The sequence below is a fragment of the Bacillus rossius genome, chromosome 1 (genome assembly GCF_032445375.1).
Source record: "Bacillus rossius redtenbacheri isolate Brsri chromosome 1, Brsri_v3, whole genome shotgun sequence".
NCBI lineage: Eukaryota > Metazoa > Arthropoda > Insecta > Phasmatodea > Bacillidae > Bacillus > Bacillus rossius.
The window spans coordinates 4,764,119-4,786,721 of NC_086330.1; the positions used below are offsets into that span (position 1 = coordinate 4,764,119).

The window sequence follows — 22,603 nt, forward strand, 5'->3', positions numbered from 1 at the left end:
GTTACCGTCGCTGTCGTGAAACTGAACGTGCAGCCGCTGCTGTTCGCTCACCTAGAGCTCCGAGGCGGTAGTTGATTGTCACCACGACGACGTTCTGCGCGACGAGGAAGTCCGGGCCGAACATGTTGCAGTTCCCCGAGCCCATGCTGAACTTCCCTCCGTGGATCCACACCATCACCGGCTTGGGCGACGTCGTCACGAACTGTACAGAGGTTAGACTAGGCAGTAGATCACTGGGTAGGCAGTTCTACACTCTCATCAAGAGTAACTAGTGTGGGAACAAATGGCATTACTAGGAAGGCAGTCTTACACTCTCATCAAGAGTAACTACTGTGGGAACAAATGTCATTACTAGGAAGGCAGTTCTACACTCTCATCAAGAGTAACTACTGTGGGAACAAATGTCATTACTAGGTAGGCAGTTCTACAATCTCATCAAGAGTAACTACTGTGGGAACAAATGTCATTACTAGGAAGGCAGTTCTACACTCTCATCAAGAGTAACTACTGTGGGAACAAATGTCATTACTAGGTAGGCAGTTCTACAATCTCATCAAGAGTAACTACTGTGGGAACAAATGTCATTACTAGGAAGGCAGTTCTACACTCTCATCAAGAGTAACTACTGTGGGAACAAATGTCATTACTAGGAAGGCAGTTCTACACTCTCATCAAGAGTAACTACTGTGGGAACAAATGTCATTACTAGGTAGGCAGTTCTACACTCTCATCAAGAGTAACTACTGTGGGAACAAATGTCATTACTAGGTAGGCAGTTCTACAATCTCATCAAGAGTAACTACTGTGGGAACAAATGTCATTACTAGATAGGCAGTTCTACACGCTCATCAAGAGTAACTAGTGTGGAGAACAAATGGCATTACTAGGAAGGCAGTTCTACACTCTCATCAAGAGTAACTACTGTGGGAACAAATGTCATTACTAGGAAGGCAGTTCTACAATCTCATCAAGAGTAACTACTGTGGGAACAAATGTCATTACTAGATAGGCAGTTCTACAATCTCATCAAGAGTAACTACTGTGGGAACAAATGTCATTACTAGGAAGGAAGTTCTACACTCTCATCAAGAGTAACTACTGTGGGAACAAATGTCATTACTAGGAAGGCATTTCTACAATCTCATCAAGAGTAACTACTGTAAGAACAAATGTCATTACTAGGAAGGCAGTTCTACACTCTCATCAAGAGTAACTACTGTGGGAACAAATGTCATTACTAGGAAGGCAGTTCTACACTCTCATCAAGAGTAACTACTGTGGGAACAAATGTCATTACTAGATAGGCAGTTCTACAATCTCATCAAGAGTAACTACTGTGGGAACAAATGTCATTACTAGTTAGGCAGTTCTACACTCTCATATGGATGGAGTAACTACTATGGGAACACATTTTATTTCTAGGTAGGCAGTTCTACACGCTCATCAAGAGTAACTACGGTGGGAACAAATGTCATTATTGGGTAGGCAGTTCTACATTCTCGTCAAGAGTAACTACGGTGGGAACAAATGTCATTACTAGATAGGCAGTTCTACAACCTCATCAAGAGTAACTACTGTGGAAACAAATGTCAGTACTAGTTAGGCAGTTCTACACTCTCATGTGGAGTAACTACTATGGGAACACATTTTATTTCTAGGTAGGCAGTTCTACACGCTCATCAAGAGTAACTACGGTGGGAACAAATGTCATTATTGGGTAGGCAGTTCTACATTCTCGTCAAGAGTAACTACGGTGGGAACAAATGTCATTATTGGGTAGGCAGTTCTACATTCTCGTCAAGAGTAACTACTGTGGGAACAAATGTCAGTACTAGTTAGGCAGTTCTACACTCTCATCTGGAGTAACTACTATGGGAACACATTTTATGATAGGTAGGCAGTTCTACATTCTCGTCAAGAGTAACTACTGTGGGAAAAAATGTCAGTACTAGTTAGGCAGTTCTACACTCTCATCTGGAGTAACTACTATGGGAACACATTTTATTTCTAGGTAGGCAGTTCTACACGCTCATCAAGAGTAACTACGGTGGAAACAAATGTCATTACTAGGAAGGCAGTTCTACATTCTCGTCAAGAGTAACTACTGTGGGAAAAAATGTCAGTACTAGTTAGGCAGTTCTACACTCTCATCTGGAGTAACTACTATGGGAACACATTTTATTTCTAGGTAGGCAGTTCTACACGCTCATCAAGAGTAACTACGGTGGAAACAAATGTCATTACTAGGAAGGTAGTTCTACATTCTCGTCAAGAGTAACTACTGTGGGAAAAAATGTCAGTACTAGTTAGGCAGTTCTACACTCTCATCTGGAGTAACTACTATGGGAACACATTTTATTTCTAGGTAGGCAGTTCTACACGCTCATCAAGAGTAACTACGGTGGAAACAAATGTCATTACTAGGAAGGCAGTTCTACATTCTCGTCAAGAGTAACTACTGTGGGAAAAAATGTCAGTACTAGTTAGGCAGTTCTACACTCTCATCTGGAGTAACTACTATGGGAACAGATTTTATTTCTAGGTAGGCAGTTCTACACGCTCATCAAGAGTAACTACGGTGGAAACAAATGTCATTACTAGGAAGGCAGTTCTACATTCTCGTCAAGAGTAACTACTGTGGGAAAAAATGTCAGTACTAGTTAGGCAGTTCTACACTCTCATCTGGAGTAACTACTATGGGAACACATTTTATTTCTAGGTAGGCAGTTCTACACGCTCATCAAGAGTAACTACGGTGGAAACAAATGTCATTACTAGGAAGGCAGTTCTACATTCTCGTCAAGAGTAACTACTGTGGGAAAAAATGTCAGTACTAGTTAGGCAGTTCTACACTCTCATCTGGAGTAACTACTATGGGAACACATTTTATTTCTAGGTAGGCAGTTCTACACGCTCATCAAGAGTAACTACGGTGGAAACAAATGTCATTACTAGGAAGGCAGTTCTACATTCTCGTCAAGAGTAACTACTGTGGGAAAAAATGTCAGTACTAGTTAGGCAGTTCTACACTCTCATCTGGAGTAACTACTATGGGAACACATTTTATTTCTAGGTAGGCAGTTCTACACGCTCATCAAGAGTAACTACGGTGGAAACAAATGTCATTATTGGGTAGGCAGTTCTACATTCTCGTCAAGAGTAACTACTGTGGGAAAAAATGTCAGTACTAGTTAGGCAGTTCTACACTCTCATCTGGAGTAACTACTATGGGAACACATTTTATTTCTAGGTAGGCAGTTCTACACGCTCATCAAGAGTAACTACGGTGGAAACAAATGTCATTACTAGGAAGGCAGTTCTACATTCTCGTCAAGAGTAACTACTGTGGGAAAAAATGTCAGTACTAGTTAGGCAGTTCTACACTCTCATCTGGAGTAACTACTATGGGAACACATTTTATTTCTAGGTAGGCAGTTCTACACGCTCATCAAGAGTAACTACGGTGGAAACAAATGTCATTATTGGGTAGGCAGTTCTACATATTCGTCAAGAGTAACTACTGTGGGAAAAAATGTCAGTACTAGTTAGGCAGTTCTACACTCTCATCTGGAGTAACTACTATGGGAACACATTTTATTTCTAGGTAGGCAGTTCTACACGCTCATCAAGAGTAACTACGGTGGAAACAAATGTCATTACTAGGAAGGCAGTTCTACATTCTCGTCAAGAGTAACTACTGTGGGAAAAAATGTCAGTACTAGTTAGGCAGTTCTACACTCTCATCTGGAGTAACTACTATGGGAACACATTTTATTTCTAGGTAGGCAGTTCTACACGCTCATCAAGAGTAACTACGGTGGAAACAAATGTCATTACTAGGAAGGCAGTTCTACATTCTCGTCAAGAGTAACTACTGTGGGAAAAAATGTCAGTACTAGTTAGGCAGTTCTACACTCTCATCTGGAGTAACTACTATGGGAACACATTTTATTTCTAGGTAGGCAGTTCTACATTCTCGTCAAGAGTAACTACTGTCGCGAAGCTGAGTGTCCTGGAAGCACAACAGTCTATCGGCGTGTTCTTGGTCACATCCTGTATATTTTTTTGTAGATGTAACAGAAATATTTATGTAAAATTACAGATATTTGTACATTTTTACATTTACATAATAACAACTGTACCACTACAAAATAGTGTTCGTAGTAATACTGGGTCCGGAATCCTATCCATGAATTTATCTTTATTGCTTTCACAGTGCCTCTAGTAGTTAAAGTTATTTGTAAACCGATTCCCTTAATAGCTTTCCAATATTAACTGCGCACATTAATAAGCCCAACAAAACAAAATAAAATAAAATAATTTCATATTCGAATATATTTTCCGTGGTTTAAAAAAAAATTCTTTGATAAAGTATCAATAAAAAATAAAATTATTCTTTAATCTTTGTAAGACAAACTCAGGTCTGGTAATTGCAGTATACGTTCCACATGGGAAAACATTTTGACACTTTTACAAAGGAGTCCTTTGGAAACCAGTTTCCAATAAATAGTTTGTTATACCTATTATAAAGAAGATATTGTAAATTTGTGCAACACATGGCTATTGGTATTTTCATTTTTCGAGATATTTTTAGTATTTATTAACCAAATTGTCGCAAAATTTTATACTTTAGTTAATTTTTCATTAAAACATATGTTTTAACTATATAAATATAATCTACTTTTCAACAATTTGGCATTGTTGTTTTATTATGCTTCTTAATTTGCGCCTTTAGTACAGGAAAGCAATTTAGGGAACAGTTTACAAATAAATTTAACTATTTACTCGTGGATTCAAAATAAAGGTATGATGTTTCATATACACAGATAATCATACTACTTGTAAAAATTAATTAAACCTTATAAAATACTCTAAAAATTGTTTGATAGTTTAAAACATGGTTCTTAATTTAAAATAAAATTACATGATAAAAAATTTCTACGATTTGATGATTATTCAAGAATTTTAGAGCTACATAAGAAAAATGGTGATTCGTCTAAAGTTGTAAGACATAACTGCGGAATATATTTTCAATGATAAATACCACTAGCCTAGCTAAACTAGGCATGTAAGTTTTCAATTTTTTAATGACGTTTATAGCTTATGTGAAATCACCACAGTATCCGTGTTACTCGCTCCAAACTCTAGTTCAAGCCCAATCAGCGATAGGATCAGTTCATACCTATGTCAGTACTTAGACACAGAAAATGTCCGGACACTACACTTAGAGCTGTTTCAACTGAACGAAATCATCAGAGACTGGAAAAATTCGCGGGTTCATTTCACGATAGGCTATCCAAACAACTGTATCTTTATATTGCTTATGTGATTGAATCATAGTTCATCTGAAGGACTTTTGAACCATTGAAAAACCCTTCGACCAAAAATGTATCGAAGTACAAGCGTCCCAGTGGACAGGTGTCACGAGTCAATAGCCAATGAGCAGGTGGCATTTTCCTGAGTGTTTAGGGGATTGTGGAGTCTATCCTAGAGGTCATCGAAATCCCAAATTTTTCCAGTCTATAGTAATCGTTTAAGTACAATAGTTACGCCTGATATTAGTGGAAGCTGCGTTGGCGACACTCACCTGTGGCGTGTACACGTTTAAGAACAGGCAGTCCTCGTCCCCGACCAACTCGTCAGAAAACAAGATGTCGACCTGCACGCAGATAGGCCCTTCTTCCAGGGCATCTCTGGTTCCGGTCCAGGGCTCCGGGTCCTCGGGAGGCTGCGACAAGCAACACATTGCTCATGATATGCATTTACCACCACCCCCTTCTCCTTTTTACACTTTTAAAATAATTCACTAAATGAAAACAGGATATTTAGCACTCACAAAGGCAAGCTTGTGTGAGTGTATCTAGTCACTTTAATCTACGTGCGCTGTGTCTAATATAATAAAACATTTTCAAAAGTTTAACAATTGACAAATAAATACACAATAACTTAAGAAATAAAACATTAGTTTCTATAAAGTTTAAAGTAAAAAATGATCAATTAATTTAAATACAATATAAAGTATAAAATTGTTTCAGAAAAATCTTTATAAAAAATGTAAACAAAACGTCCAAAATTTATATTTAAAGGAAAAAGTACAAGTAGATAGGTTACAGCATGACATAAAACCGTACCTAATAATTAAAGAAATCTCTAAATCAGTTAAATTATTCAGCCAAATATTGACATACATTTATTTTAAATTTTTTTAAAGATATTTTTACGAAGAATGTGCTTCACAAACATCGTTATGATGGTGCAAGACTAACAGAGAAAGTGCAAGTACACAGACAAACGCCTACTACCGTCCAGTTTACACTAAAGCTAAAAAAAAATTGACTGGCACACTTCAGAAAAAAATGTGATATTTATTTTGCAGTTAATGATTTGTTTGATAAACAAATTAAGATAAACGCGTATTAAAGAGATAAAAACATAAAATAATAATTAAGTATTCAATGAAAATTAGTTAACACGCTACAGATATTCATGATGTATGCAGCATCACTTCTAAGCTCTACGATATAACGTAGCAGCATTTGTTCAGGGTAAACTCCACTATGATGATTGAGTTTCAGAACTGAGTTTACACATGATGGATCACGAGAACTTTACATTTCCGTGTCAATTTTTGTATTTGTAGATATACTTTAACACCATATCAAAAAAATTGCTTGTCTGTAAAGAATTCATTTTTATTTTAATAATAAAAGAATAAATACTTGAAATTATACTAGTAATCAGATTTTTAAAATGCAAGAATAATTAAGCAATGAAAACCACATTAACTTTTCACTTCACTTTATAAACAGTCCACGAAACAGTTCACGTGTAGATGACTTGTAATTAATTTTAAAAACTGTCGTTTAGCTATAAAGTTTAAATATAATTATTATGAACAAGTTTTCATATAAATAAATTGTGATCAAATATCTATCATCAATTATATGAATCACCATAATTTTATAGTCAATTGTAACATAACCTATTATTACTGCACTCACCGACAGATGCTACTTTTTTTAATAATAAAAGAAAAAATACTTGAAATTATACTAGTAATCAGATTCATTTTCTTACATACATTTCACGTAGAAATTATTTCATATTACACATTTATAAACAAAGTTTTAAGTTTTCACTTCTGTCGGTGCGGCGCAAGCGAACAATGAGCGTAACGGGACACAGCGTAACGGAACAATGAGCGTAACGGGACACAGCGTAACGGAACAATGTGCGTAACGGGACACTTTTTCGTGCGTGCAGCCGGCATTCATCGATTTATTAGACGTCACGTCAAAAACGTTCATGCTAATGGGGTTGGCTATATCGATTACAACCGACCTTGAACCTGAGCGGTCCCACTGGAGGCTTGGCGTAAGGAATGCCCTGGAAGCTGTAGTAGGTGGCCCCAGATGTGGGTGACGTCACTCTCTTGCCCCGCAGTCTGCCCTGGGAGACTTCCAACGTCACGAACTCCAACATCTGCAACACGGAACTCGTCAGGTATGTCACTGGGTCATTGGGACACTCCTTCAACTGTGAGACGAGCGGAGAGAGTAAGATATAGGTATTATCTTTGAAAGATTTGTGCAATGGGAGTGCATGACTTGATGTAAGCTTTTGGACATACGCCATTGCTAAAGCACATGTATGTCTGTAGAAGAATGCCTACTACAAAAAACACAAATTAAGCAAAAAATTGATGTTGTCAACAGGATATAAACACCACATAATATTCCATAACAGGAATATGGTCAACAAACAAAGAAAAACAAAGAAAATGGACTAACAGGACGAAAAAAAACACAAATGATGACAGCACAAAAATATTAAACCCAAAAAAAAATTTAGCACAACAGTTGAAACGTGACAAAAACACAGCTAAACTAAAAGACGAAACAAACACAATAGTTTTCCAAAAAACAGAAGACAACGAAAAAACTCCCACAAATGATGACAGCACAAAAATATTGAACCCCAAAAAAATAATAATAAATAAAAAAATATTCAGCACAACCGTTGAAACGAGACAAAAAACACGACAAAACTAAAAGACAAAACAAACACAATAGTTTTCTAAAACAGAAACAAGCGACGTTTCGGGAACTGCTATCTGCTCCCATCCTCAGGCAGATACGCACATGGTACGAAAACACAGGTGCGACTGTGAAGATATAGGTGCAATGCAATAATCTGTACTGGGTGTTTCATGACTAAAAAAAATTCTGAAAACACGCACTTTAGCCGTTTTTTACTCTTCTAAACACACATTTTGAAAAACTAAATCCGGAAACAGAAACATTCGTCCCGCTCTTGGAGTATTCTTAAATGCTTTTTTTTTTTTTTTTTTTTTTCGAAAACAGACGCCTCTCGGATATCGCGAACCGTTTTTAAACACCATGGTTTCATCGTCTGAAGCTCTGCACACCTTTTGTGTGCCCCGGTAGGCAGGGCCTTCAACCAGGAATCTGGTGGCATTAGTTCAATTTGAAGTACTGTAGAGTAAATATAAAAAAATAACACGATTGTTCCGAAAGTGCCGTACCATAATATGGCAGTAACTAAATGACGTTCTGAAGAGGCGTCTCAGTGGGCGGGTGGCTCGATGCAACAGGTTGTTTCATAACATTTCTGGTTGTCGTATATACTTGCCGTGGCACAGGCGTGTTTCTGGAGCACTAGTTTACGTGTGAGTATACGCAAGAAACGATCCGAATTACCGCCATGTTATCTTATCTTGTTAGCGCCTCTTCGGGCGAATGTGAGGCTGGGTGGAGTCTAATCAGAGCTGTTATATCTGTTATTTTTTTCCCGAGGTCAGCTCGCAGATAGGCGGATGGTGCTACTATTATCCCGTCCTGCTGCACGAAACTATGGTATGTCCCGGCAACCTCGAGCCGCTCGACGAATTCAGGTTGTTTAGGCGGGCGATTATTATGGCATTTGTACTATTATTGAACCATATGTACCCTAAATAAAGATATCGTCATGTTACGCAGATTCGTCTTTGTCAGACTATAATTAAAGTATTTAATGAAAATCTTCGTACAGGAAAACAAAGGATTGGCTGGTTGTTTTAGATAAGTAGGGGCAGGCATTTTTCGCGAATAAATCTGAGCGCCTATTAGACTGCAACAAAGTATACCCGTACCAGTGGTTTCCTCCTTGTGACTGGCGGCCGTCTGCGAGATAAGTCAATGCCTTAAGCCAATCAGGACTTGTTTGCTTCCGCACTGACTCACGGTGATTGGTTTTGTAAAAATCTACATTGACCTGAAAGAAACTCACCCAATTAAGAAACACAGATGATGCTACAGTGTTTTAACTTTCCGCTAGTCTCGGAATCCTTTCGCGATATTTGCATGCCCCTATCAATAAGGAATTTGGCAACAATGCACGATAGTTATGTAACATGCTCTGGTATGCCCCCGTACCGACAGTTGGAGGGGTGCATCTCCTCCTCACTGAAGAATCTTGCTACTCGAGATTGTTTACTTGTCGTTTGTTGAGAAAGTTAACACTTAATCCAAATATTTAAAATCCAAACTTTACACGTCTTTTATGAACTTCCTAGAGAAATAAATATTCTATATTTAACTAAAATAAGAAAGTAAATGCATCATATTTTTGATAAAAGAAAAGAGACGATTCACTCGTGATATATGACAAAGTATAATAGCGTGAATTAAGCTATATTATAAGCATTATTAAACGGCATTGTAACCATTTTGTAAGAAACCTTTGATTTCATAAAGGTTTTAGTTTAAAAACATGTGTACAATATTTTTTATATATTTATGTTTCTTGAGTGCCTGTTTTAGATGCAGAGTACTTAAACAGATTTTTTTTCCGCTGTTCATATACTTTTTTTTTAAAATCGGTATTTTTTTTTCTTCGATCGGTACTGAACCTGCAATATTAAGTTACACGAGGTTTCAATGCATTATATTAATATACATTTATGAAATCCTAAGATACATTTGTTCAGAAATTTTGAACTTTTAAAAAAAATTTTATCCTTGCAATTTCGCGCATGCACCTTACGGTATATATTTTGTGACATCTTAGTTGTCTGTAAACGGCATTTGGTGGAAGTCATTTCTAGAGACCGAAAAAATTCGCGGGTTCAATGACCTCCAGGATAGACTCCACTATGCTCTACACACTCGGGCAAATGCCAACTGTTCATTGACTGCTGACTTGTGAGTCGTCTCGACTGGGCAGCCTGTGATTCGACACTTCTACGAGTGAGGGTCTCTAATTGGCCGTCGGTTCTGCAGATTAACAGTGAACCAATGGCAGGAGTAGCACTAAGGTATAATTATTTGAATTGTAGCATTTCACGAAATGAATCCGCGAATTTTTCAGGTCTCTAATAATTTCGTGAATGCGGCGGAAGTGAGGGAACGGAAATGTGTAGCAACTCAGGTGCTGCCATCTGTGGTGGATGGCGCGAACCAAAGTTCACAAAGACAAAGGCAACATTATAGTATTAACTGTTTACTGGATTTTAATAAGATGGGCTGTATTTTAGTAAATTTACTTATCGATAATCAAGTCCAAAGCCGGGCTTAAATTTTTTTTCCAGTCCTTTCCACTTTTTTCTTACGGTCTGCAAATCGAATAATTCGATAGTCGACGTATTTTTTTTATTAAAATTTAATCAATGGAATTATTATATTAAATTTAAAATTTTTCCCATTAAAATCGGATAGTAATTACGAAATTTCAAGATTGCGTCCGTTTTTCATAATGTCAGAATTATTAAATTAAAATTTTATTAATTAAATTTTTTATTATTTTTACAATTTTCCCAATTTCCTATCAAAAAATGCTGATTTCCTTTTCAAGATCGTGGGCATAAGGTAAAGTGTAACATTTTAGAATCCAAGATGGCGGGCATAATGAAAAGTGCAATGCTTGAAGTAAAATTTTTTTTTATATTTTTGGGGAAATTTTTTGGTAAAAAATTAAAGATTTTCAAGTTTATGGTTAAGGTCAAGGTTATGACCTAGGCGTTTTAGGGCGGCTTGCTTTTAGTACTCTTAAGCCGTTTTTAGGAATTTTGGTTCTTTCAAAGTCGAGTCTTTTGAGGCATTCCAAATTTAGAATTTTTTAATTTTTAGGGGAAAAAATAGGAAATTTTCCCTAAAAATAGGCTTTTTTTCCCTTAAATTAGGGAAATTTTGTATTTTGGGATTTATTTAGAATACTAGCTTTGACCCGCGGCTTCGCTCGCGCTGATGTCCTTCAATAAGTATCAAAGATCATTGCAAAGAAAATAAAATAATGTGGTAACTGTTTTCTTTTTATTGCGTGACTGGGATCATCAGTATTTAAAAATTCTAACATAAATTTGGGCTTAAAAAACTGAAAACATGCTTTATTGAAATAGGTTTCACTATAACAATATATAAATAATTTTAAATACTAATATTTTATAAAGTTCAAAATATTAACGTATAATAAATTCATTTTTCTTTAGAATAGCTTAAATCAGAGTATTACTCTAGGATGCTCCTTTATACTATGTTATATGTTTTTCTGTCCGATGCAAATATGTGTAGATTTCGGGCATTGGACACACGCGAAAAGGCTACATATAAAACCATTGCTTTTCAAATGCACCCTTGCTACCTGCAATGTTAGCCCTTACGCTTTGTTGATGGTAACAACAAAACTAAGCCTGAAGGGAAACTGAAATCTTTTTAATTGTAACGGTAGATCAGTGGGGATAATTGAAATTCGAGGTATGATAACACTTTCCCCTTTACCGACAACTGTTGAAATAGTGATGCCAAGTTTATTTGCCCCAATTGTGTCATCCGAAACCTCGTTCCATTACATAGTCTAGGAGCATTTAGATTTCGCATAAGCATAACTTGTACATTTAGTTTCATTTGAAGTTTATGTGAGGGTACATCCGAAAATTCAAGTGAATTAAAAAACTCCTCAGGATATGAAGTGCTTTGTTCTGTATCCATGATTGAATATATTGTCAAATACTCCTTCATTTCCCCTTGCACCTCTTTTAAAATGTAAGTGTTGATTTTATTAACGATATAATTTTTTGGCGCCAATATTGCTCTTACGCACAATTACTGATCACTATTCAAATTTTGTTGCGAGTCCGGGAAAACTTGAATAATAAGATCCACATCATTTTCTACTAAATTACAACATTCTCTTAAAAAAAATCCCTTCAGCATCAACGTCCAAACAACCATCACCGAAGAAAATAAACAGACACCTAAGCTCAAAAATTAAAAAAATTTAGGTATTGCTTGGCGGTGACAAAAAAATAAAATTGAATAGTGAATTGACCACCGGTATTACAGTATTAAATTGGCGAATTATTTAATTTACTTATTGAAACCCATATGGCGTTAAATTTCATTCCAATTACTCAAACTCTCAGTCGGTTGAAAATACATACCAATATCAGATTTTTGCCCTTCGGAAAAAATATTTTTTTTTATAAAATGTGTCCTATGGCCTTTACTGTGCCCTTGAAAATATGCGCACAATTTCATAATGATCGGTTGAATAGTTTCCGTGTAAAAGCGTAACAAACAAACAAACAAACTCGCATTCGCATTTATAATATTTGTAGGGATATGGTGGAATTTGTTTTCTGAAAACTGAAAATCTAAACGAATTTTGGCAAATTTTTGCAAATTTTGAGTAATTATGGCAAATTTTGAAGGTCAAGGTCAAAGTCAAGATCATACAATATGGCCGCCGAGATGTCAGGGCGTTCGGTCATTGACCCCATCCACAATCCACAACCAGGAACCAGTCCCCGAGCTCTTTTTATATACTACAACCACCAAAGAAATTTTTAGAAAACCAACATATAAATTTGTGAAAAAAGGGGGAAGGTTTGGACTGATAATAATAAATTATGTCTCCGAAGTTAATCAACAAGGAGGTAAAAAAAAACAGCATGAATAACATGAATAACAAAATAATAACAAAATAATAACAAAATGCGGTATGTTATATATATGTAGGCCTACACTGAAAAAAGTTATATATCAATGTTCAGCCTCAACCAATTGTCCTTTAAACATGAAATTTGTGGGAAACATTCATTTTATAATGTAGGCTACCACCAAGGAAGGATTTTTCTCAAACTCAACCCTTAAAAAGTGTTTCAAAATTTTTACGGTAAAACGATGTGAGATTTTAGTATTCACTCAAAACTTCTTTAAAGTAGCGTAAAACACAACCAACACAATTAACAGTTTTTTTTTAATAAATGCTCAAATGAGTTGAAAAGGGGATATAATTTTTGCAATTGAGTAAAATTGTTACAAACACAAAAAATAGAAAATGAATTTTTTATTTTAATTTTTGAAATTTGATTTTAAATAAATTATATATATATATTTTTAGATTTTGCTACTTGCTAGTTTATAAATACATATACTGTAAGTAAAACAAGAATTCTAGACAGATAAAGTTGTCGGTGAAAGATAGTGTTAATAAACTCAAAAATAACTAATACAACCAAAAAAAATTGTTGTTCTTCAAGCTGCATATAGAGTGAAATTATATATATATATATATGTATGTGTGTGTGTGTTTATTTTCAACAAAATGTGAATTCAGAATTAAACAACCATAGATGATTAAGCTGATTAGTTTTAAAACAATTCACTATTATCCTCTTCAGTAAAAGGTTAGATTTAGTGTACAACATTACTTAGGGCTGCTGTTGACTGTACAAACGAAAGAATTGTCGTCAAATCAGTGTGTGTGGCCTATGCCCAAGGGTGCATTTCAGGAACAGAAATGGCATTTGTTTTGCCAAAGTCGACACTGCTGCATCTCTGCTAAGCATCTTCCGATGAACTGCCGCTGAGGCATCGGGCTTGAGGGGCAAGTTGCGATCGATGGTTCTGTTCCAGTGAAAGGACAGTTCTGTACCTTCTCTGCTCTGTGCAACCCAAGAAGTTCGGTGCAACCTTCTCTGTGACTCACTTGGCACTACAAGCACAGAGTCGGTAACATGGTGGCATGAAGACCACTCTTGCATTGAATACCCCACATGTTTAGGTAAGTGGTGTTTATACATAATACACACACAAATCTCAAAAAAACTCAGAGAATTCACATGGAAATATTGACTACCAAGTGACAAATTTTTAATATAATATACACTTTATGCACTTATAAACAAACCCACAGTTTGTGTTTTAGATTTTTTTATAACATCGTTATGTGTAAAAGTGATTTAAATGGACAATAATTTCAAAACAGTCTTTGTCAACATTTCTGCCTGAGACGTTAAAGGCCATTCGCTCGTGAGTTTACAACATTTCTGTCTGAGACATGAAACACCGCGCACTCGTGGGTTTAAAGCCGAGCGCCCAGTCGGCAGCGGAGCGCCCGCTAGTCCCTCCGCGGCAGGAACTGGTCGTACAAGTCGTCCCAGAAGTCCATCCTCCTCTTGAACATGTCGCTCTCCATGGTGAAGCCCCCGTCTATCCTCAGGTAGCGCTCCTTGTCTTGTGTCGCCGGCAGCCACGTGACGTTCAGCGCGTCGCTCGTCGGACAGCTGCGACAGACAAGAGTCCGTGACTCCGGTGTGTCCAGCGGTAGCGACAGGAAAAATTCGCGGGTTCAATGACCTGCAGGATGAACTCCATAGCTCTACGTACACTCGGTCAAATGCCACCCACTCGCTGCTGTCTTGTAAGACGTCCCAACGTAGCAGCCTGTGATTCGATAAAGCTTTGGTCGGGCGTTTCTCATTGGCCCAGAGTAATCCAGGTGAGCTTTTAGCCAATGGCAGAGGCAGCACTGAGGTATAACTATTTGTATTTTAGCCTTTCGCGAAACTAATTCGCGAATTTTTCCGGTCTCTATCCAATGGTAGGTGGCTGGTAGGCAGACTTTTAATCTGCTTTGGTGACTTTTCATCATATTCAGATAAATAATTTTTTGATAAATATTTTTAAAGCTAAAAATTAATTATTTATCCGACTAAGTCATGAACCAAGGACATACATTAATGAATTCAATCAATATATTAACAGGTAAATATTTCAATAAGTTTTGGAAATGTTTCTACAATTTTTGGTTGATGAAGACAAATTTTCAGTGGTCAAGATGGCCGACAAGATGGTGGATGCTACGATAGCTCATGCTCTGGTGTTTGATTTTAGTGTGCTCTGTCGGGTTAAACATAAACAATTATGGCATTGGTGCACTGGGAAGCCTTCTTTTCACAGACGAGAGAGCCAAAACCCGAAGTTCCCCGAAGTTCATGATTTTTCCGTATCTTTAATGTAGCTATCCTAACCAAATCAACCGTCCACAATGTTTTAAAGTATTTATAATGTATATAACCTAACCTAATTTACCATTAGTATCCTTTTATCAACACCACCATATTTATTTACAATGAACCAAAAAAACCGAAGATGCACGATCAGGCGTTTGGCTCTCTCGTCTGTGAAAAGAATGTTTCTCTTGGTGCACTCTAGCAGCTGAAAAGAGAACCTTCCAGGTAGAAATATGAAATGTTGAGGTGGCTAGAGTATTAATGTCTAAAAATTTAGCTAAAACTCCAGCACCTGCATAACAACCAAACACTGATATTGCAGGTTCCTTCTCTAAAGTAGTAGAACTGTGTGTTGTATGACATCGTGGCTGTAACAGTGCAACACAGTTGTTGCAAGTTCGTGTGCCAACTCGTCCATGCATACACTCGTTCACGTCACCATGGCAGCAAAAATGTATTTGGGGAGAGGGAGGCAGGTGAGGGCTGCTACACCATATCAGGTTAAACACATGGTGTGGACACTACATGCAAGGAGTGTTTAAAATGATTAGCCATGTTACATAATACTCAGAGAGTCGAAGTCACCGTTGTCAATCTTGTCTGTACATTCGCTTTTCTGAACAGTTGGTTTAATATCTGCGAAAATATAATTTTTTCACCATAATACCCTGTCACAGAAAAAAATGTCACTAATCACAATTGCGAAATGCCCACCGCTGTTTGGCTACTCCTTGGCTGTTGTTGACCAGAGCGCTGGTGGTCAAACTATGGAGCTGAGAGTGCTGCGGCTATGTGACTCTTAGAACAGCACCAGAAAGAGAACTCACCCGGTTTTCGCGAAGTCCGTCCACATCTTGACCATCTTATCTCGCAGGGCAGCGTCGACGGAGCCTGGGGGGAAGGGCGGTCTTCGAGCGCTATGGAACAGGTATCGCAACTCTCCGCCATGTCCCACTCCTGTGCAGGACATTCACAGGACATCCAACGTGACAGCAGTGGCAGTGGTGGGGAACTTGTCAAACCACTTACACCAAGGGGAATGTGCATATTATGGAGAATGTGGTGGATGTTGCAGTTGGAGAGGTAGGTTTTTTTCGGTGTATCCCTCACTTCCCCACTCGTGTTTAATTGAGCTGTTAAGACAGAATCTTAATGGTACTAAGCGCAAAGTTCTAATTTTTAGGGTGTTAATGATAACCCATCTTCAAGTAAGTCTCCAGTTTTTTTGTTGCTCATCTTTTTAAACCTTACATCATGTTAAACATCGTAATTTGTATTTTATGGCCCTTTTTTTAGTTGGGCTTGCGTCACGTCAGAAAATTAATTATTAGAGATGGATAACATAATATTGTCAGGAATATTAGAGAGTATGTCGACAATGGGTGTGGTAGCGAAACATCCCAGCATTTCCCTGGAGTGATGCATGGAGATAATGAGAAACTCTAAAATTGACCCATGTGTAGAAAATTATGCCAACAACAATGGTAACCTTAAATGGTAAAACATTTCACATCTACTCAGGAAAAAAGATCTATGTTGTAGAGGAGAACAACCATTTGTTTGTAATGATTCATAAATGCTATCGCATGCAGACCACTGCAGCGAATTACAAATTCCACAGGACAATTTATTGTGGTGAAAGTGTAGACTCACCAGGGTACTTGTTGAGAATGTCAGGGGGGAGCATCGCAGGGGGGCCCATAGGGTCAAAGCCTTGCGGGCCCATCGGGCCGGAGCCTGGTGGGCCCATCGGGCCCGGCCCTGGTGGGCCCATTGGGCCGGGCCCTGGTGGGCCCGCGTGGTCGAACATGTAGGCGTAAGTAGGCTGCGGGGACCACCTCGCGTTCTGCCGCACCACACGGTGCATGGGGAACACGAAGTCCATGTCGGAGTCCATCTGCGGGCAGATGCCAGGGGCGTCACTTGACTAGGAGATCAGTGGAGCCCTCAACTGAGGTTACATCTTCCACAGCTTCCCCTCCAACACGGTCTCGCCCGAGAATCCCCGGTGACAGTTGTCGCTACCACGTCATGCTCATCTAGCGAGGTCGTGGAATGCATCCCAACACCCAGTATTATTAAACTTGTTATCAAGTGGTGGAGGATGTATAAATTACAGCCACAAAGATGATTGTGGCTATCCTATTTTATGATAGAACTAATTGTAGGAATTACAAATGACCAACACTGGAAGACTAACTAAAAGTTTCCAAACATATATTTAATCTAGCGGTCAGTATGTAAAAATATCTAAATCACAATAATTAATGTAAATTTAACATAAATTAATTAAGATTAACTGGGAGAATTATTAAAGCAAAATTAATAAATACATACAGGATAAAATGTTGCTACTACACCAAGTGTGTCTACTCATGGATGATACAGGCCATTTCTCAGCTAAATGAGAGGGATGTATATATTATTATGTCCACATCATGGTTTATTAGGCAACCAAACTTCCATCGATTATTTCCTTCAGTACCTTCAGCGTCTCCCAACAGGATACAATCCATGCCAACAAAACTCTGAAGATATAAACCGGAATAAAATATCGGTGCTCTTACTGTCAAGAAGGACTCCTGATCTCGCCAAAAACCCCGCATAGTTAATGACATTCAAAATGCCATAGAGCGTTGGCAACAATATTAACATTTTTAGTTGTAAAGTATGATAACACTGAGATATTTTCCCTTTCTTAATAAAAATGACTCTCATTTTACTTACATTCACTAACTGCATAATTGTGTCGTCATTCAGTTGCTTGTCGCCAAAGTAGAATTCCTTAAGATGTTCTGCGACCTCCTTGCTTTTTTCTGCGGTGATTTCGTTGATGAGGTCGATTGGGACCATCGACATGAAGTCTACTTCTGATCGCTTTGGGGAAGACATGCCTGTAACATGTGCAAAAAAAGTGAGTGCAGTGGGTTGTTTGAGCTTCCTAGGAGATATATACAGGATGCTTTCCATAAATAATGCCACCACTTCAAAACACGCCCGGTATCAGCCACCTCCAAACTGCCTGAGTCAGGATGTGCATTCCCGTGAAACTCGTTTTAAGTTAATGTAACACAGCACGATGGATCTTTTTTGGAGCAACGTTACACTAACAAATTTTGTGTTAAACTTGGGAAGTCCATCACTGAAATAATTACATTACTATAGCAGTCCTTTGGGAGTGATTCCTTGTCCAAATCAAAAGTTTCCCGATGGCACAAGTCGTTCTAGGAGGACCGAGAGCAGATCACCGACGAACCCCGCAGTGGTCGTCCATCAACCTCCTGAACTGACGAAAATGTGATGCGTGTGTATGATTGTTTGGATTCTTACCGATGCTTGAGCTTTCAATTGATAGCACAAACTCTAAACATGACGAAAACAACCGATTATCGCATTGTAACCGAACATTTGAGCATGAATAAGGCATGCACTAAACTGGTCCCAAAAATGTTGACCGACGAACAAAAGGACACACAAGTGCTCCGGTTCCAAGAACTCTTCGAAATGTGTTGAAACTGATCCTAATTTTTTTAAACTCAGTTATCACCTGTGATGAGTCATGGATTTTTGAATATGCCAGAGAAAAAAATGGCAGAGTTCAGAGAGGCACACCCCAGCATCGAACCGCCCGAAGAAGGCACTCATGAGCAAGTCCCGGATCAAAACCAATGCTCATTGTCTTCTTTGGCGTGAGAGGCATTGTCCACCATCAATTCTCGCCTACCGGAACCACTGGGCATTAAGCTTTCTACCTGGAAGTGATAAAAATACGCGCTGCCAAAGCGACATCAGGAAAGCATGTAAACTTAATCACGACAATGCACCAAGCCACAACACCTTCGTTGTCAACGATTTCTTGGCCAGGACCCATGCCCCATTGGTGCCCAGCCTCCCAACGGTTCTGACATCTCCCCCCAGACTTTATTTTTTTGTTTCCTCGCTTGAAAGAACCCCTGAAAGGGAAACATTGGAACACATTTGAAAACGTCCAGGCTTATGTTACACCGTATCTAAAGGTCATTCCGGGAAGGCCATCCAGGATGCCTTCCAGGCCTGGAAATATCGCTTCCAGAAATTTATTGATGCAGAAGGGTGCTATTTCAAAAATTTTCGACTAATTTTACGAATATTTTCAATAAATGATTTCTTATGAATTTGGTCGCATTTCTTATGGAACACAATCTGTATGCAACTCAGGTCAAATAGTCAATGAGTATTAACCATATGTTTATTTTGTTGCCACGATTCAGTGGTCCTTAACTAAATCTACAGTTAGCAGATATTTAAAATGTTCATTTATTTCCAGGGAGGTATGCGGTTCTAAGGATGAAACTGAAGCAGCCAGATCAATAACCATGAAGTTGAATGAATTTAGAGATTTCTGCCAATATAAGGTGCAGGAGAGAGATTCCTCTCCTCTGTTCTGGCAACTATTATATTGTCAGTATAAAAATTTCGTTCACATTTCGAGTATTTGAGGCAAACAAGGTTTGGATATTTGTGCACATCTGCAATTTTGAGTTTTAAAAAGATGAATTCTAAAGAATTTGGTATTGGATTGAGTTTTAAAAAAACAGCTATTTTTATTTAAAAAATTGTCTGTACTAAGTGTTTATCATACATATGTATAACACTCAATATCCCTAAGGTTCCCGCCCACCTGGGCACACACACGGTGTGCATAACTTCAGGGAATAACCACGCGATAAGAAATATGCTCAAGATATCAGAATTGTGTACTTCTTTAAGAGCATTTAATAATATGCGGAGGGCGGATAGTAGTTCTGTTTCCCTATTTAATTATTGAATTGTATTTATTTAAAGTGAAACTTACTGATATGTGTATATTCAGAATAATTTGTATGCATGAAACACCCAGTTCAGGTTATTGAAAGCACTCAAAGGACTTGTTATACAACTTTATCTACATTTCTCCGCCATATAATTTTATAGTAAGGCAGCTTATCATGAAAATGTGGACACACCGGGACAAAAAAAGCACCAAATTTTTCAGGGTACTTAGCTTCCAATTTTTAATATTAACTAACTTCTTTGTCAGCGATTTAGATTTTATAGCGGCCAAATTGAAATATAGGTATAGTATCAATATCTTGGCTTATAAATCACTTAGTACCACAGTCTTGATGTCTAAGAATACATATTTGGGGTCAGGGAATACAACTTCATAAAATTGGTAACAGACTATATATGTATTCACTTATATACGAACCAATTACAAACTATTCACCAATTAACTGTTTTTTCGGTGTGTCCACATTTTCTAAAAAAAAATTTTCTCTTTTGTTTCAGATTGAATTTTAATACTAGATGGATTGGAACAAGAACATGTTCTGTCAGAAAACAATTTCAGAAAATCTAAAAAGTCAACTCAATGCACATGGGACCGAAGACAATACAACGCCATACCGATCTTCCTTGAACAATAGCAGTGAGTTTAGAAGCTTGGAGACATTGCCAGTGAAAATGAATTTTGGAAGCGACGTGGGTGCGTATTAAGTGGCCAAAATCACGTAGGGTGGCCCGTATCTTGTCATGTCAAGTTCAGCATTAAAGGTGGATAGAGCTAAAGAAAAATAAAATACTTCGGGAGGCAGCACAACGGTGGAGAAACGATCTTGCGTGGCGATCTTTTAGAGGTCGATATTAGATCATACTGCTATTAGTAAAGATCACAGGCTTACGCGGCCATTGTCTAGAATTGCTTCGCTTCAGGGTTGTAGCCGCTTTCAAGGCGAATACATCACCGATGTTTCGTTTGACGTTGCAGTCTCCATCATCAGGGAAAAGTTACCTACTGAGGTTATTGCAAGTTATCCTTCCTTTTCATAACTTCCCTTTAGAGAGGATGGTTTCCCGATTGGCTTAGCTGTGTTTGGCCAAGCCAACAAGAAGAGAAGAGGCCACTTATTGGCCAGCACTCCCAGTGAATCACAGAAGCCCAACTCCAATTGCCCGAACCAACAGGCCAACCATAAAAAACTAAGTCTGTAATTGGCCCACATATGCAGCCAGTCGGAAAACACCCCCTTCCAGGAAAAAAAACACTCAAGAAGTGCCAAATTTCACGGTGATCGGTCAACGGTGTCGTCTAAGTTTATCAACGTCATATATGTGTGTATATATATGTAATATTACAAACTATTTCTTGGCAACTGGTTTTCAAAGGAATCTTTAGTAAAAGTACAGTATTTTTTTTCTCTGTATCCAGAAAGGAATCTGCGAATTTTTTCCCGGTCGCTAACTAAAGCTTATCAAGACTGCGAGGACCTTACGCATTAGCACCATGCCAATCTTCTCAGACGATGTGATGCCGATTATGTACGGGACCTTCGCGAACCGTCCGCTCTCCAGGAGGTTCCTGGGGGTGTCCGGCAGGAAGGCCGCTGGGCCGGTCTCGTAGCTGGGGTAGAAGGCCTCGCTCAGTTCCTGATGCAGCTTCTGGTGGGGAACAGAGCACAAGCTACATGTCTCCATGATTCAATAACAGAGCACAAGCTACATGTCTCCATGATTCAATAACAGAGCACAAGCTACATGTCTTCATGCTTTAACAAATCCCTTCCGACACAGCCTTACGGACGCTGGTATATTTCGAAGTAACGTTTCCTTCTGGAAACTGCTCGGAAATACTAAAAACTTCTAGAATATTTTGAGAACTTAATATACGTAGCATAACATATTATGACCTATTAAAAATTTCCTCACATTCCATGCAGCGAAAATGTATTGAAAATTTCTAATTCAATGCTTCCAGCATTGAATAACTCAGAACTCAATTTATACTATGCCTACTAAGATATTTATAATTTGTTTACCATTAAATTTTTTTTTCATCCGTTGTACTAATAATTAGTCGTACAAAAATTTGTTTTGTATCAAATGTTTAAGATAATATTTAAAATGCTTACAATAAGTTTGAATGAATGTGATAAGTGTACGTAGAAATAAAGTTTTATTTTTTTTATTTCAACCACTTGTTTTGTAAACCCTTTGCAAAATGGTTGAACTATTCAAAAATTGTTTCATCCAATAATTTTAGTAAATCTAGAGATATTTTTAAAATAGATTGGAACGGATTTAATAAGTTACCTAATAAATGTTTTTCCTTCAAAGCTTGTTATTTATTCTCTTGCAGTAACGGTTGCTCTTTACAAAATTTATAATAGACAAACTTTTGTCTTTATAATATTAATAAAGTTGAATGAGAACGGATTTGATAGTGTACATGGTACGGAAGTTAAGATTTTTTTCCACCTCTTGTAGTAATGGTTCGTCTCATCAAAAATCATT

The 22,603-nt window shown here is 37.8% G+C and overlaps 1 protein-coding gene across 1 annotated transcript in view; it reads right to left on the reverse strand.

Moving 5' to 3' along the window:
• The window catches only part of LOC134528616 (uncharacterized), a 61,247-nt gene that overhangs the window by 13,830 nt on the left and 24,814 nt on the right, over positions 1-22,603 (reverse strand). Inside the window, exons 8-17 of the mRNA XM_063362368.1 lie at positions 21,586-21,751; positions 18,020-18,186; positions 16,946-17,189; positions 16,120-16,249; positions 14,399-14,563; positions 13,987-13,992; positions 8,546-8,621; positions 7,342-7,482; positions 5,588-5,728; positions 52-202 (exon numbers count right to left, since the gene is read on the reverse strand). Of these exons, the coding sequence (XP_063218438.1) occupies positions 52-202; positions 5,588-5,728; positions 7,342-7,482; positions 8,546-8,621; positions 13,987-13,992; positions 14,399-14,563; positions 16,120-16,249; positions 16,946-17,189; positions 18,020-18,186; positions 21,586-21,751 (1,387 nt within the window). The remainder of the gene's footprint in view (positions 1-51; positions 203-5,587; positions 5,729-7,341; positions 7,483-8,545; positions 8,622-13,986; positions 13,993-14,398; positions 14,564-16,119; positions 16,250-16,945; positions 17,190-18,019; positions 18,187-21,585; positions 21,752-22,603) is intronic.